Source organism: Panthera onca, chromosome D4 (genome assembly GCF_046562875.1).
Source record: "Panthera onca isolate mPanOnc1 chromosome D4, mPanOnc1 haplotype 2, whole genome shotgun sequence".
Classification (NCBI taxonomy): domain Eukaryota; kingdom Metazoa; phylum Chordata; class Mammalia; order Carnivora; family Felidae; genus Panthera; species Panthera onca.
Genome location: NC_138351.1, coordinates 71,206,563 through 71,224,768, shown reverse-complemented (window position 1 = coordinate 71,224,768; position 18,206 = coordinate 71,206,563). Strand labels below are relative to the sequence as shown.

Here is an 18,206-nt window from a genome sequence, read left to right as displayed (position 1 = left end):
AATTGAACAATCACACTGCTGTTAGAGTGAACTATTAGCCCCCCGTTTTCACCCTCCCCTATATCTGTGCCCTTTGCCACACAACTCTGAAGTTCCTCCCACTGAAGGTTGACCATCTCCTCCCCTGGGTTTTGGGGTGGCCATGACTTGCTTTGGCTAATGGCTTATGGGCAGTGCTGTTTCTGCTCCGCCCTCTTGCTCCTCTGCCATTGCCATAAAAGGAAGCAGTCATGGTTAGCTCATTAGTGCAGGGGGGACAAGCGTAGACTCGTCCAACCTATGTCTTGGAGTCACTTGGCTGAGCTCAGCCAAAACAAGCAGAGCCAGGATACCCCGTCCGCTTAGACTGTAAGAGCTGCAGGATGCTTGTGCTTCCAATGAGCCTTCGGGGCTGTTCAAATGGCTAGGACTGTGAGAGACAACTAAGCCATGCCTGACTAAGGAAAGTGGCTTAAGGGGCTGAGGGTCCTTTAAGGGAAGAGGCAGGACAGCTCCCTTCTTCCCTTGAGAGGAGAACTTTAAGACGCTAACCATTCCAGTAGAGAAGTTGCAAGGCATATGAGGGGAAGCAGAAACTGACTTCCAGGGTAGGAAGACACTCTTTCCTCTGGGGGCCCTGAGGAGGAAATGATGCCCATCGGCTGGCCTGCTCCTACAGAAAAGCAGCTCCAGGGAATGCAGCTCACTCCCCAGCAAATGCAATGCCCAGCAGAGCCATGAAAGCGGCAGAAGGAAATAACCTGCCAAATCAAGGCCGAAGCACCCCACCTCCATCCTTTTAGGCTTCTATGATTTCTTTCCTTCCGGATTGGGTATCTATCTCCTCAAGGAGCTCCAAGAGACAGCCTGCATACATTGAGTGAGCTCTTTATTCTAGTGACTCAAAAGATAAAAAAAGAGATTTTCCTTATTTTTCTGAATATGGTGATGCCCACCTAAACAATATACTAGCCCCTAACTCTAACACTTCACTCCGATGGTCGATTTAGCCAAAACTCAGTCTCGATTTGAGACTCTCCCTCCACCTGGTGGCTCATCCCACAGGTAAGAGTTACCACTTATGAGGCCAAAACAGTGATCTAATACATATGCAAGCCAAAGAGAAACTGCCAATTTGGTGGGAGGACCACATTTTCTAATGCCATTTAAGAAAAATAGAAAAGGTCATATCCCTAATTTTGTCCTATTTTCCAAATCCTTTTCACCTTCCATCTGTAACACCTACAAGATGAAGTGACCCTGTCAGACTCTGAGAAAAGATACACGGCTTCTGAAAAAAATGATTTTAAGCAAAATTTTCCGCCCATCGGTGTGTATACTGTCTCCCTTCATATCCGAGGTAGTGAACAGACTGTGTCCAAGCCACTTGGCTCCTAGGATTTTGCCAAGTTAGACTGGAGACTAATCTCCCAGGCTTTCTCTGCCCAATATGTGGGGTACCCGGTCCCAAACCTTCATTCACCGAATAGCTGTGGAGTGTCTGCTTTGCGCCAGACCTATCTGTTGTGGTGACGTAAAACCAGTAAGAAAGGGGCAGGAAAATGATGGAACTTATAACCAGAGCGACGGCGAAGAGATGCTCCTGCATTGTATCCACTGTCCCTCTGGCTGACAGCACTGTAGACTCTCCACTTTGAGACTTCCTACACCATTTCTCCGAGTGGCCTTTTCCTCCCCAACCTATTATATTGTCAATAGTTTCAATAATCCTTGGCTTCCTCATGTTGTGTAAGACACAGCCAGCTGAGCCACTTCTGAGGAGAGAAACCCCCGAGGCTTGGGATTCTGAGTGACTCCATCCTGGCCCTCCCCTGTCCACCTTCCGGGCTTCCAACAAGAAGACCTTTCGTACATTCTGGAGGTACTTGTCCTCACAAACTTGATGCCACATTTTCAGGACTAAAATTTTCTTCTTCTAACGACATATATAGATCTATCTAACTAAAATGGCTGGTAATAGTTTAGCCTTTACTCTGTGTATTCTAAAAAAAACTGTTTGTGTATATACACATATTCACCCACCCACATATGTGTGTCTATGTATATGCACACACGCACATCACATACAGCTTCTTCTTAGCTAGTTTCCCCACAAGCAAAATTTAGTTAAGCTGCTCTCAGACCTCTTTGAGGGACATTAGGGTCCAAGCAAAGTACGGACCTAGGCCTTCAGGGCTTACGGCCGGTCTGTTTTCCCCGGCGACATTACTGGAGTCCCCAGGTACTCTCACAGACCTCATTCACTCCTCGGTATAAAGGCCGGTAGCCAGGTAGCTCTGACCCTTTGTGTTCTAAAAGAGCTTGCACCTCAGGAGAAACAGAGGAAGCTCTTGAAGTTGATATTTGAGCCAGGGTTTGGTGGGATGGGATGGGGGGGAGATTTGGTTCCAAGGCATCTCTGATCACCACCTTCCACCCCCGTCTCATATCTCTGGCTAGGTGTCCTGGGACCTGGTGTGACTACAGTTTTCAAGTGCAAACCTATGTTCTTGGTCCAACCACTGGCCACAGGAGGGTCACTTATCTCCCAGATGGAAATGTTCAGAACCTGGTTGACAACCATAAAGGAACCCAACTCACCCTCTGAGCAGAGCAAGCAGGCAACACAAAGTGCAATTTTAGAGCACAGGGGTGCCCTCATTCAGCTCTTCTATACTCTGTCCTTTCCATTCCAAAACCCCCTGCTATAGTTTCCCCACGCAATAATTAGTACCCAGAGTAATAACTCAGGGTTATCTGGAAAAGTTTAAAGGATACAAATGTATTCTGTTTAGGAATAGAATTCCAAAGCTCTGGGAAAGGGGGCTGGCACTGAGAAAGGCCCCCTAGAGGAGGGTAGTGGTTACTGCACTGTAACACCACAGTGCAGGGAGCGGGGGTGGAGAGGTGCCCTGGGCTGGGAACCACCTACCTCTGAATGTTATCTTCCAGTTGTTTGACTCTGAATTCATCCTCTTCAGACTGCCGCCTCCTGGCTTCCTCCTCTTCCGCAGTTCCAGCGGGGATACCCTGCAGCAGCCATTTTTCCCGAAGCACTTTGGACTGTGGGAATGAGGGAAGAGAACAGACTAGATGGTACCTTTCAGTCCACAGCCTTCTCAGTGTGGGCGGTGCCTCGGTTTTAGCTCCGCCCCTCATCTGTGTTCACCTGAATTGCTGCCTTTGCCTCCTCACTAATTTGGCTCCCTACTTCCCTCCCCTGGGGCCCAACCCCTAGAGAGCCACCAGAGGGATTTATTTCTACATTTTCTACTATAAAAAGTTTTTGAAAACATGTTTTTCTAACAGAGGAAACTGAATAATGAATGCCACTGTACCTCATCTAGCTTTACAATGAGACAGTTTGCCGTATTTTCCCATATTTATCACCAAAGCGTTTTAAAGGAAATAACAAACATCATGACATTTCACCCGTAAGTATTTCAGTATTAATCTCTAAAACATAAGGACATTTTTCTGTGCAACTACAATTCCATTATATAATTTCTTAAGATCACCCAATATCAAGTCCATCTTAGGGTGTTTTTTCAAAAAGTTAATTTATGTTATGGCTCTTCTTAGAAACTCTTTAATGGGGGCTCTTGGGTGGCTCTGTCGGTTGAGCGTCTAACTCTTGATTTCTGCTCAGGTCATGATCCCACTTTGCACTGACAGCTGGGAGCCTGCTTGGGATTCTCTCTCTCCCTCTCTTTTTCTCTATCTCTCTCCCCTCCCCCTCCCCCAAATGAATAAACACTTAAAAAAGAAATAAGCTTTTTAATGATTCCCAACCATACCCAGCAGTGGTCTCCAAATGGTATTAAAATAATGCACCCCACTTGTACCAGTGTACTAATATATTGTGGAGTGAAAGAAAAAGGCTTTGAGTCTCAGGTCAACAGTTCAGGAGGGAGCGATTACTGCTTTGAGAAGAGAAATGAAACAGCTCAAAAGAAAGGCATGAGGAAACTCCCTGAAACGAAGAGCAAGGCAAGGAAGGTGTGGAGAAGATTTTTGATTTGGGTTTCTATTACATGGTCCCTCGAAGGCAGATGGTGGCTATTGGATGTGTGCAGAGGCTGAACCCCGGGCATCATGGCCAAGCATCCCCTGGGCAGGTCAGCAATCCTGGGAATGGAGGCCTGAAAGGGTGCACCCCCAAGTCTGCCAGAAGCAGGGCATGTGACCAGTTTTTCCCCGGGTCCTATAATGGCTTTGAAGCCACTCAACATAGATTATGCATAGAATAAGCACTGAGTTCCCTGGCTTCAGGCATCATTTCCATCAGAATCTGGTTTGACCTCGTCAGGCAGGCTGAGCAAGATAAAACAAAGGGAACCCTTTTGATGGCTAAGAGCCAGGCTATGCAGAGCTTGGAGCCAATTAAATAGGATTTACAGAAATGAAAGAGTGGAATATTTCTAATATTGTGGACACAGAATTCATACTTCAGTTTGCTTTCTACAGCTCTTAGCAAAAGACAGACAATTCCGGAGGCTCTCATTTTTCTTGAGATTAAGCAATAAAAGTCACTTATTATAAAGCTATAAAATGAGTTACCAAAAATTGCCAACATTTAATAATAGTAAGTTAGAATTCAGTAACGGTTCTGGTTCACCATTCTATTGAGAAATCCAGCAGCCACACAGGGCTGTGAAGACCCTGCTGGATGTATAGGAGCAAGTTTCAATGTTTAGAATTCCAACACTTCTGAAGGGACTTTTTTTTAGCAACACATCAGTATGGTGTCCAAGCAGCCATGGTGTTCACTGAATGATTCTTCCTTTTTATTTATAAATCTTTGTTGGTGGAGGCCTGTTTGATTACTCTTACAGTGCATAAAGAAGCATATTTATAGCACTTGACCTATGGCTTTCCATTCATTGAAGGCATGGGTCTGTTCATATGCAAGTGATTCATGATTATATGCTAAATGATTGTAGACAGGAACCACCCTCATCCCAACAGACTTAAACAGCTAAACATCATTGGTAACCTGGTGCCTGCAAATTTATTTACAACTACCACCAAGGACAGTGTTAAAAAAGTACTTTAAAAATTTATAGAGCATTGTTTAATAATATAAAATCATGTGTAAAAGTTCACAGTACCAGGGTGCTGGGTGGCTCAGTCGATTAAGCGTCAGACTCTTGACTTCAGCTCAGGTCATGGTCTCACAGTTTATGGGATGGAGCCCTGTGTTGGGCTCTGCTCTCACAGCATGGAGCCTGCTTAAGATTCTCCCTCTCCCTCTCTCTCTCCCCCTCTCTTCCCCCACCCAACTCGTGCACTCACTAGCTCGCGCACTCTCTCTCTCTCTCTCAAAATAAATAAACATTAAAAAACTCACAGTATCATTTGTTGACATTGGTTGCTCTTTCTTCTGGGCTGAATTATGGCCCCCTTTCCCCACCAATTCCTATGTTGAAGTCTTAACCCCTATGACCTCATAACATAACCATTTTTGGAAATAGGGTCTTTAAGGTTAAATGAGGTTATTGGGATGGGCTCTAATCCCATATGACTGGCATCCTTATAAAAAGAGGACATGCACAGAAGGAAGACCAGGTAAAGACACCTGAGAAAGATAGCCATCTACAAGCCAAGCAGAGAGCACGTGAAGAAGCAAGCCCTACTGACACGTTGATCTTGGTTGGATTTGCAGCTTCCGGAATTGTGAGAAAATAATTTCTGTGGCTTAAGCCACCCAGTCTGTGGTGTTTGTCACAGCAGCCCTAGCAACTACTACATTCTCTGAAGCTTTATCACAGAGATGCTTCTTCCACTGGAAAGTGGGGATGAGTGGGTTAAACTGGTTTCTCTTCCTAAGTGGGTTATAGGAAAAAAAAACACAAACTCAAAAGCATTGTTCTCTACTCAAAATTCCCCAGATATCATGCTCACTTATGGTGAAAGGCTGGGCTGAACAGTGGTTAACAGCCTGAATTCTGGAGCCAGTCTGCCACTTACTAGCTGTGTGACCTTAGATAGTCTCCTCACCCTCATCGAACCTGTTTCCTCACCTGTAAGATGGATGTGATGACAGAGCCCATCTCAGGCTTGTTATGGGGGTTAAATGCATTCATATGCTAAAAGTGCTGAACCCACATGTAGTACTAGAGAAATGTTTATTATTGCTGTTCATCCTGTTCCCCTGGCCTCTTCTCCCCTCGTCTGAAAAAGAGCAGGTAAAATGCTACCTGAGGAACCTTCCTCCACTACTGCTGGTAGGATGCATGGCTCTCTTCTCTGCCTCCTCTAGCAGAGAGCATACTCTTGTGCACTTTCATACTGTTCTCAAATTCTTTCTTTTTATATCTTTCCTCCTATGGACTCCCAGCTCCTCAAAGGCTGGGACAATTCTTCATTCTCTTCTGCATCTCATTGCTACCCCTAGCCTAGCTCCAGGGAATGAATGAGCAAAGGGGTGAGGTGGAAAAATCTTGATTTTTCTATCACGCTAATTCTTTGGGAGGGGGCTATCACACTTTCACTGGGCTCCCTCAGCTGAAACGTTTGACACTCACCTAGTTCAACTTATAAAGGGTAAAATCCCTATTAGGATTTTGGGAGACAGATCTACTGGCAACCTTGGTCTTAGAGTGTGGACCCTTCTGGAAAGGCAACCATGGACAGACCCAGCTTTCTCTACCCTAACAGGGATGTTACACAGCTAGGGCTTCTTGGAACATGACACTGGCTGCTCCTGGGAATGTTCTCTGTGCTCTTCTGCACACTGTGCCTCCTGCCACCAAGAAAGTGTCTAACTCCTCATTTCTGGCTGATTTAGCCTTAGCCATCTGTCAGCACCTCTGGAAAGAGCAGCCTGGTGACCATGAACACCAAAAGCATATATGCCCTCGGATCTGTCTCTTCTTTGGATAAGCCAATGAGGTCACCAAAACATCCCCAACAGCTGGAGCCAAGAAGAGAGACAATAACAACAGGACAGTGGGTCTCGGAGGAGAAGTCTGTTTCACAAAAGTGTTTTGATGTTTTAGAAACAAACAAACAAAAAAAAAAAGCAGAGTTGATTTCTTTCACTTGGACCCAAAGTGGTAATGCTGGGAAACCACCAATTCAAATACATTTACCACCAAAGATTCCCTTAACCTACACCAGATCCCCTCCTGTTGTCTCTGAGGGTCGGCTGTGTTATAGCCTTGGGACACAATGTACTTGTCCATTCTGATCACACATGCCCATTGGAAGCACTGGTTTCCCTGTAGTGTTCTGGCCTTTACTGGCTGCCTGAGTGTTTCAGAATTAAGTGACAGAGTACAGCAGAAGTGAAAACTAAAAATAAAAACTTTTCTTTCTTATGTTCAAAGAGCACATACCAAAAACAGATACCATAGTTTACAGGTGGTAAGAACGGTCAACACTTCACATTTGTCAAGTGGATGCAACGATGAAAAGTCAAGACAAGGAAAGGGCAGGCAGAGAGCTGGCAGTGGGCAAACAGAGTCTTGACAGGGGCTCCTTGGAGGGAAGGATGGAGGAGACGCTGAGGTTCATCTGGCTCTTCCTCCACACGTCTGTCCAGCTTCAGAAAACAAAAGGAGAACAGAGCCTCGCATGCTGCAGTATGCGTAGGGCTCACCAGGAGAGCTTGCACAGAACCCCACTCCCAGCGATGTTGATTCTCAAAGTTCAAGATAGGGTCTGGGAATTTGAATTTTAACAGGCTCCCACGTGATGCAGTCATTGACGCTGCTGGTCCAAGGACCTTGGTTTGAGTCACCCTTCACGAGAACCTGTGACTATCCAGATGTCTGGAGAATGCGTAAGCTTCGCCACTGGCTAGCCAAACACTGATCCGAAGAGGAGCTCTTCATCCTCCCACAGGCTGTCTCTCCTCCTGCATCCCCATCTCAGGAGCAGTGGTGTCCTCATCCATTCCCTACATGCCAGGCACTCTGCCGGCTCCTGAAGACACTGCCTGGAAGACAGGCAGGTCCCCAACATCGCTGAGCCTTTGTCCCAATAAACAAGGGTGCAAGACCATTTCAGACTGTGATACCAGCATCGCAGGAAGTAGGTAGAACAATGTGAGAAACAGGGACCGATGGAGGACACTTTAGGTGGGAGAAGTCTCTGTGAGTACTTGAACATTTGAGCTGAGATCTGAGATCCAAGGAAGGGCATTTCAGGTGGAGAGACTGACAAATGTAACAGCCCTGATATGGGACAGAGTTTAGCATGTTTGTGGACCAGAAAGATCGCCCAAGTGGCTGGACCATAGTGAGTAGGGGGTGGGGAAGGGAAGGTAGAACAAGCTGAAGATGAAGAGGAAGGAAGGGGCCAGATTAGGTAGAGAACTGCAGATTTGCTAAGGAATTTGGCATTTGTCCTAAGTACTGTAGGAAGAAAACAGATTCAGAGGGACAGGATTACAAAGTATAACTGATTGGATTCTATTACATCATCAGGTAACAGAGCATGTTAGCTTCAAACAGAGGAGCAGCAGAAGCTACAGAAGGCATGAGGTGTATCTCAGAGGTACAGTCAACGTGACTTGCCGACAGATTGGACATGGGGGTTGAGGGAAAGGGTGGGATTAAAGGTGACATAGATATTTGGTTTGAGCAAAACGGTGGATGGTGGTATCATCATCCGGGGATTTGGAGAGATTAGAGGAAGAACAAGTGCAAGAGGAGCAGAAAACCAAAACTTCCATTTAGGGCATATGATGCTTGAGAAGCTTAAAATGGAAGCAACACCCATCTAAGTGGACATGTCAGGAAAACAGCTGAATACAAGAGCCTGGAGTTGAGGGGCCATCGGGACTGGAGACATCAATTTGGGAGTCATTGGTACATATGTGATATTTGAAGCAATGGTACTGAGTGATGATGATGATGATGATGATGATAATCCTTATAGAACTCTTGCTGTTTTAAATACTTCACCTATAAATTCATTAAACTCCCACAAAAACCCCATGAGGTAGGTGCTAACATTAAGTAACTAACTCCTGGGCACACATTTAGTAAGACACGGCTCTGAGACTTGAAGCCAAATGGTGCACTCTGTCTAAGATGCCCAAGAACTCTCTTTTTCTCACATAGGATTTACAAAACCTTCAGGCACCGCTGACCTCCCCCTTACTCAGACGATCCCTCTCCAGGGTCTCTGACAGTGGGCTCCTCTCCCACTCACCCCTGACTTCCCACAATTAGGTGCTGTATCCTCTATTCATCCACAGTGGCTGATGCACAAGGCTATAGTTGAGGATGATAAATACGTGTTGAGTGAATGAATTATTAAAAAACCATGCACAAGCACTGTATTTTAGCAAATATAAAATCTTAGACTATTAAGGCTAAAGAAGACCTTAGAGATCATTTAATCAAACCTTTTCCCCCAGCTTTACTGAGGTACAATTGACAAATGAAGTTGGAAATATTTAAAGGATACAACATGATTAATCAAACTTTTTAAATCTACAGATAAAATACCTGAGATGACACAATTTTTCAAGGTGATACAGGAAAGCACTGAGGAATGTCTGGGTGATCACTGGGTGGTGGTGGGGGGGCCAGATGGGCAGTGGGAGATGAATTGAGACTAATCAGTCTCCAATTTTTTTCCTAACTGTAAATTTTTTAAGTGTTTGTGTGTTTATTTATTTATTTATTTTTAATTATTTAAAAAAATTTTTTTTTTATTTTTGAGAGAGAGAGCACGAGCAGGGGAGGAGCATAGAGAGGGAGACCCAGAATCAGAAGCAGGCTCCTGAGCTGTCAGCACAGAGCCCAACATGGGGCTCGAACCCATGGACCACAAGATCATTACCTGAGCTGAAGTCAGTGACTTAAGTGACTAAGCCACCCAGGCACCCCATTTTTTTAAATGCTTATTTATTTATTTTTAATTTTTTTAATGCTTATTTATTTTTTTGAGAGAGAAAGAGAGAGAGAGATTGAGACAAAGCACGAACAGAGGAAGGGCAGAGAGAGAGGGAGATATAGAATCTGAAGCATGCTCCAGGCACTGAGCTGTCAGCACAGAGCCCAACACAGGGCTCGACCCACAAACCGTGAGATCATGACCTGAGCTGAAGTCAGACACTTAACCGACTGAGCCACCCAGATGGCCCTCTAACTGTAATTTTTATAAAGTCATATCTACCCATATTTTTACTTTATAATTCTGGCTTATAATTAGATAAGGCTTCCTCATTCTAGGGCTTTGAAAATATTTACCTGTGATTTCTTTTTACACTTTTATGAGTTTACTTTTTATTCCAAATCTCACATTCACCTGTCATCTGGGTCACACTGACACTGGCTGTGTTGGCAGATGCTGTTGGGAATCTGGTGAAATCCCACCTAATAGAAAATGGCTTAAACACAACGTGGGGTGACAGCTGTGTTGTGTTGTGTTTTTGATCATCTGTGTCCCCTCTCTGTTCTCCTTCTCCTTCCCCAGGACACTTCCCTTCTTCCCCATTGACTCCTGGGAAGATCTTGGTTTGGTATGGAGCTTTTGTTACATGATTCAGTCCACACAGAAGCCAACCCAAGACTTCCTAGAGGAAACCCAGTTCTAACTTGTACTCAATCTTTTCGTAGGGCCAGTGGAGATGGGGACATGCTGGGAAAAAGGATGCGATGTAGAGTTCCTTTACACTGTGTGCCCTGCCTGCCTAGTCAAGATTTTAAAATTTAAACTGGCCTGTCATACACACTAATAACCAAGAAAAGTCTAAAATTAGTGCTAAAGGTTCACAATAGCGAGAGACACTATAACATCTTTGCAGCAAGGCTCCTGGTACCTTCAGGCTATGCAGCAAATGACCTTGGTGGGTTTACAATAAATATCTCGCAGGGTCACAATTTAGTCTTTGATTTTTTTTCATTCAATCTTCTTGAAAGAAAAGGCTGTAGTTTTTAAAATATAATGACAATTTTCATAGCTTGGATTAGAAAAAAAAAACCTCTAGTCAGGGTTCCCTGCTCATAAATAAATAATTCAAAGGCAGCTTATATATTGAAGATATGATATTAGCAATTTGATTCTGGCAGTGCTGACTCTGTCATACAAACCTTTATAAATGTGACAGTTCCAAAGGGATTCATGTGGCAATACATACTGCGTGCCTACTCTTGCTGGGGCCTTGGACTGACCAATAAAATAGACAAATCTCTGGTAATTCGACCAAGAGACAAAAGGGAATATTAAATTTAGTCTGTCTGGTATAATATAATAGTTGATTTGTTTTTTAAACTCACATTATCGCAAGTCACACAATAAAAACAATAAAAATAATTGTTTCCATGGAATAAAAAGCCAAGAGACATTATTCTTCTTCAAAGGAAGAATAATGATGGCTCTTGCCTTATGACATATTATTAATACATATTATATTTTAAAAAGCTAGGGGGATTAAATGAGGATGGAATCGGCACAGGGGTGGCAGATTCATGGAATTAAAAGAATCTGCAAATGGTAGACTTGAACATAAGAGAGAAATATGTCTATGATAAGACATTTAAGTCAGTGAGAAAAAGGATGAATTAATCAATAAATCATGTTGAGGCTCACCATCAGTAAAAAGTAAAGTTATTCCTATCTTATTTCCTATGGAAAAAAAATTCTAGATGGGTTAAAACTATTGGAAGGATAAGAAACATCACAGGTAGGTGTTTGAGATGGAGATGTTCTTTGCAAGGACAATATAAAAGTCAGATATGACAAAGCAAAAGAATTTAAGATGTGATTTCATAAAAATGACAAAGTTTTTATGAGAATTTAAAACAGCCCATCTACCAAAATCAAAAAAGAGGTCAAGGTTAACGTATTTTGGACCTGAATGTTAATACCATTTTATTTTACTCACAAGCTCATGAGGCCTGTTATCAAGGGTCACATACCTTACTCTACAAAAATATATCGGAGAAAAAGCATAGAAGGATATACCTCTGTGTGAATTACATCTGGTTGACAAGTACATAGTTGTTATGTTTTTTTCTTTATATTTTCCTGTGCTTTAAAATTTTGCCTTTGCAATGATTGTCCATTCCTTTCTCTTTTATAAGAGAATCAGCAAAAATAATTCAGCTACTAAAATTGCTTACTGGTACCATATGTGAGCACTTCTTGGAAATTCTTACATCACAAATATTAGATACCAAATATAGCTAAGATCCTCTAAAAAGAAATCTGAGTTTCCTTTGGTGAGGACTTCAAAGGACCTGGAGGTTTTTTAATCACTCAGGTGTAGTGGATATTTCAACATTCCACACTTTGGTCTTTCATTGCATTGTAGAATTTATTTATTGTCCATATATAAAGTAACAATATGCCATTTTGTGGCATTACTCACTGCATAGCCCTAAATATTGCAATTACCAAGAATATTAGCCAAATAAGCATCAAAACTATTGTCTTGCATTCTATTTATTTGCCTTGACAAGAGACCGATAAATCTATCTAAATAATTCATACCTCATTGCATGAGAATAAGTATCCAAAGACTATTTGATAATGAGAATTATGTCTTCATAAATATGAAATCTGATTCCAATGCTTTTCCATTTAACTTTGTACCAAGCACATACATTATTTTCCTTAGGGAGGATCTTAGATTTTATAAATTAGTGAAATAATTAATTATTGACACATTTCTTAATATTTTGTACTTCAAGGAACTGCTATTAACCAATAATGTCTCCATATGCTCTCAATTTTCTGGAGTCCATGAAAATATATTTGTAATAAAGAGACGATAACTGGCATCTCTCTAGACAAATTATTCAAAATGGAACATTTCACTTGAAGGAAACAGTGTCCTAGAGAAGGCTTGGTTTTGGAGAAAGACATACCCTAGGGTTCAACTGGGGTTCCCTCACTTATAGTCTCTATGTTCTTGGGCAAATTACTTGACCTCACAAGTTTGTTTCCTCCCCTATAAGACAGGGAAAGTAACACTTTGTGGCCATTATTGAGGGGATGTATGTAAAGTACCAGTACTAGTCTGAAGTACTAGGGACTCAGAAAAATCATGACTATTATCAAGGATAGGCAAACGTATGACAAGGCTGCCGTGCCGCCAGGAGAAAGCTGGCCGGGTCTCTACCAAGAGGCTCACAGAGGAGCTATAACCCCAATGAACCTACTACCATCAAGGGGTGAGGCTGCCAAGCTCAAACCTGAATGATCACAGGGAAGATGACTCACACTATCAGGTTCCGTCAACAGCTAAATGATTTAAAGTAGAACATATTCCTTTCTGGTGCCTGCAGTGATCATATCTCTCAGTCAGGCACCACCAAAATAACTCAGTTATTTTGGGATGATGGGCTCAGAGCAAAGAGAGGCAGAGTCATGAGGGAAGTTTCACCTGAGCCAAGGTGAGGCTTGATGATTCTTCTGGCCTTACTGCAGACCCCGCCTCACCAGATACTTGGTACCTGCCAGAGCTGGAGTCTTTCTTAAACCACCTTTGGGACCCGTGAGTCTTTTTTTTTCCCATTGTTCAAGGCTAGTTATCCACCCCCACTGTTTACATGGCCTTTCCCCAGGGAGAAAATGACAATGCATTTGTCTCCACTTACTAAATTGCCATCACTTTCAGTCATTTCTCCCCAGGTTACAGGAAGATCACCTAGGTAAAAGTGCTGGGTGTTCCCTTAGATAGCCAATTTCATCAACTATGTGAGAACTTTACCAACATGACTGTAAAGAAATATCTGATCCCCTTGTTTCCAAGTCTCTGAAGGAATCTCACTGATTCTACATGCAATACTAAGTCCTTTTTACTGTTACTTCTGTTGTTGGATAGATGAAAGGACGGAAGGATGAAAAGATGGATGGATGGATGGATGGATGGATGGATGGATGGATGGATACTGTACTGGAAATCAGCAATGAATGAGTCCTTGACATCTTATAAGAAGTATCTGATAAGAAGTGGGATTAAAAAAAAAAACCCAAAACACCTGATTTGATATATTTATTGCCTGACTTTTGATTCAAGGAATGCAAAAGCAAAGAACCACACTGAGCTTAAAGAGGAGAGGGGCTGTCTGGTCAAAGACATAAAAAATCTACCTTTAACCAAGAATTCACTGAGCTTCTGGTACATTTTGGTCTCTTGTAAAGAGTGAGTCGACTGCACTGTGAGCCAGAGTCCCAGCTCTGTCCAGACTGACCTTGAAAAATCCACTCGGTTCTATTAAGTGCTTTTAAGTCCCCCTCTCTGTAAGAAGAAAATACTAACTTCAGCCCTCAATGCTTCCTCAGGGATGGTGTAAGGAAAGAGTAACAGCATGTGGGATATACTGTAAGCTTCTACAAAGAAAGGTCCATAAACAGATTTACACAATGAGTAAAGAGAAGTGGGCAATATTCTCAGCATCACGCTGCTTTTCTTCCTTTTAAACACATCTCTCTGGTTAAAGTTGATAGTAAACTGATAAATATGCTAAGCAGATTTAGGTCATGCTGCTATTTGAAATCAGCTTGCTGATAATTCTCATCTCGAGGATTCATTTAGCACAACCCTAATCTAGAGAAGAATGGAAAATACAACCACAAGGACCCATCGTGTTTAAAAGAATCAAAATTAGCTATACCTGGCATCACCCTGAAGAGTCAGCCCCAACCTTCCCAACCAGCCCCCTGAGCAATGCACATCTGCACATGAATGTCACGGCAACTCGAGTGAGCAGGAGAAGGACTTCCCTAAAAAAAGCCCAGAGCAGGAGAAGGCATGCAGAAACTTCCAGCTGGCCCCTGGAATGTGTTCACAGTATTCTGCAAGCCTGCAGAAAGCAGCATTCCACAGCCCGTGGAGTTCTTGTGTCAGTGACAGAGCTTTCTCGTACGCTGTACTCAATTATGATGCTTAAGTGCAATACGTTTTAAAGAAAAATAAATAAATAACCCCCGCCTCTCTCTTCTCCGGTGCGATGGAGACCCAACCAAGTCAAATCATTGCAATGCCATCTTTTGACCCACTGCCCATTCTAAGAGAACACTTCCAAAATTGTTAAAGTAGAAATAAAATGAATGAATCATCCGAAACACACAGCGTTGCTCTTTTATCAGATCGCAGTACTTTCCTCTCCCTTCTCTCCATATCAAGAAAGAAAATATTAATATGTTTAATGTGTCCAAGAACATGATGTTCAACGTATCCTCGGGAACCTCTGAACACACACACACACACACACACACACACACACACACACAGGACCTAATGCACTGAGACGCAGCCCCGGAACACTGCCTCACCCACCATGTGGAAATTCTCATCCAATTTCTATATATAACCAGCGCATTTCACATGCACACACCAGCCCCCAAACCCGTCCACATGCACACTATAATCTCATCAGGCTCACAGACACTGGAATGCTGTAACAATGCCCTGGGTTTGAGAAATTCACAAGAAAAGCCAAGAGATGGTTTCCTGACTGAATGAAAAAAAACTCGTGCAGTCAGCGGCAAAGCCTTCACGCCAGGGCAGCCTCTGCCCGGCTCTCTGGAGTGTGATCTGCATGTCTAATAATGGAACAGGTTCATGGGATCAGCCTCTTACCTTGGAATGCTGCAGCAGAAGTATCTGCTCGTCAAGCTCTTGTCGCTTGCCTTCTATTTCAGTCTGCCTCTTTCTTTTTTCCTTGAAAATAAAAGAGAGAGAGAGGCTGTAAGAGTAGGTGGGTGTTGGCTCCAGGAATTTTAAGGCCGGAAGCAGCAGCAGCAGCAGCAGCAGCAGCAGCAGCAGCACACATGTGTATAGACACTTCCAGAGATGCTGGGCACACGCACGGTGTCACCTGCCCCTCCGCCTCCAGCCGCTTTCTCCTAACATGTCTGCTGTGGGCTCGGCGAGTGGGAGAGTCTCCTCAGTCAGCCAGGCTGCAGCAATTTAATCCAGAAGAAAAGGCGGTTTCTACACACTCACACATACACACACACTCACAGAGTCATGTTCTATGCAGTGTTAATTTGGAGACAAAGAATAAAAATGTCTCAACCGAAAAGACAGAGGATGTTATAAACTGCAAATATGATAGCATGTAACAGTGGGGAACTGTAGGGTTAGCTTCCTTCTATGGAAATCCTATACACAAATAATCCAACATAATTTCCAATTTCCTAGGACAAATCATCCCACTGGACATCCCAAACAATGCAAATTGATGGGCGGTCTTTGCTTAAACTAGTCTTGGGGGGAGCATTGCATGTGGGTGGGGCTCACTGAGGTTACAGTAAATATGAAATCTGAAGTTGGTCTGCCTGGATCGGACTCCCAGCTCTGCCATCTGCTACCTGTGTGACCTCTGGCAAGTTCTTTTACTTCCCTGGGTCTGAGCCTTCTCTCACATACAGAGGAGATCATAATTTGTCCTAAACCTTATGGCTGCGGCAGGGATGAAATGAGACGATACATGTAAAGGACTTGGAACAATAGCCTGGCACATAGTAAATGCTCAATAAATGCTATTTATTATTATAATTGTTGCCACATGTATACTTGTACGTAATGCCTAGAGGCTGGTTTTAAAGGGATGTAATTCTCCTGTATTCGGAGCATAACCTTCCCACTGGAATGCACACGTAATACTTTTCTTCTCCCTACTTCTCAAATGCAGACAATAAACATCATATAAATGTGACTAATTTAAGAATAAAAAGGCCTGCCTTTAATGATAGCTTACTTGCTCCACATTTTGTTTCCAAAGTGCACACTGGGAAGGTTTGCTGAGACATTTACTGCACTGGCTTATTTCCCTTTACTCTCATATGCAGGGGGAAACGTGCTAGACAGACATAGTGGCATTCTACAATACGACAGCCAATTCCTGGAGAGGACAATAATGTGGAAGGCTGGCTGCTGGGCTCTGTGTTAACGGAAGCCTTTATTTTCCGTAGTTGCTATGTTTCTGGGGATGTGCCTGCACCACAGCTATTCAAGTCAACATAGCAATAATTAGTGTTATAACCAAATTCTTCTGTGCAATGCACAGACTTTTAAGAAACGTTAGTTTATCATCTCAAGCCACTGGGAGACATGATATCCAAGTCAGGGACATAACCCTCCTGCCAAAGTGAGGCCCGAGGATATTTTAGGAACTCACCATTTACGAAGAACTCTGATCAGTGCTGTGTTATTGATGCTGCTTCATTCCAGAGTGTGTGTAAATATGTATAATATGTGACCGTAGATGGGGAAAGTGAGGCCTAATGAGAAGAGCACACTTATCCAGTATCTCAGAGGTACCGCGTGATAAGACAAGGACTTTCCGAACCAGTCACTATCTCTATATCCTAGGATTCCTCCGGGGCAGGTGTACTGTGCTTTATCATTCATTCCCACTGGCGATCAAGATACATAGTTGCCCAAATTTAAGTCCAGCACCAAGAGATAGTGCGTCATGGACACAAGACGCTGATGACACAATACTTCCATCAATGGGAACTGAGTGCTATGTATTCATTAGAGACTGGACATTTGCGCCCTCCCCCAAAATTCATATGTTGGAACCTAATCTTCAAAGTAATGGTGTTAGGAGGTAGGGACCTTTCGGAGGCAACTAGGTCATGAGAGTGGAGCCCTCACGAATGGGATTAGTGCCCTTACATGAAAAACCCGAGAGCTCTTTTGCCCCTTGTACCATGTGAGGACACAGCGAAAAGATAATGGTCTATGAACCAGGAAGCAGGCCCCCACCAGACACTGAATTTTCCAGTGCCTTGATCTTGGACTTCCCAGCCTCCAGAGCTATGAGAAACAAATTCCTAATGTGTATAAGGCACCCAGTCTATGGTATGTTGTTATAGAAACCTGACTGGACTAAGTCAGGGTTCTAATTACACATCTGGTCATTTGCAAACCTAGGCTTTCCCACCTCTGTGCCTTTGTTCACATAGAAAATCCTCACTCCAGAGTTTCCCACCACTGGATTAGTGAACTATGCCTTGAATAGAGAAAATATCACCAGAGGGTACAGGCAGTGAACCTCTACATGTTCAAGCTGTAGACTCATCGGTGGTCCCTGTGAACAGATATGATATGAAAGATGCAGGTTTTCAGTTAGTTCATTTAGAATGGGGGGGGGGGGGGAATTAGGTAGATACAAATGGGCAGCACATTCCAGGCAAAGAGAATTGTGTGAATAAGGGTAGAAATATACTGCATATTCCAGGACAATGAAGAGGGAAATCTAATTGAAGTGTAGAGCTTGCTCCTTGGAATAGAGATTAATGATTCA

At 43.2% G+C, this 18,206-nt stretch overlaps 1 protein-coding gene across 10 annotated transcripts in view; it reads right to left on the bottom strand.

The window, feature by feature from the left end:
- The window catches only part of PALM2AKAP2 (PALM2 and AKAP2 fusion), a 480,648-nt gene that overhangs the window by 244,851 nt on the left and 217,591 nt on the right, over positions 1-18,206 (bottom strand). For all 10 annotated transcript variants that reach the window (XM_081790931.1, XM_060609057.3, XM_060609059.3 and 7 more), the window contains exons 3-4: positions 15,530-15,610; positions 2,912-3,042 (exon numbers count right to left, since the gene is read on the bottom strand). In XM_081790931.1, the coding sequence (XP_081647057.1) occupies positions 2,912-3,042; positions 15,530-15,610 (212 nt within the window). The remainder of the gene's footprint in view (positions 1-2,911; positions 3,043-15,529; positions 15,611-18,206) is intronic.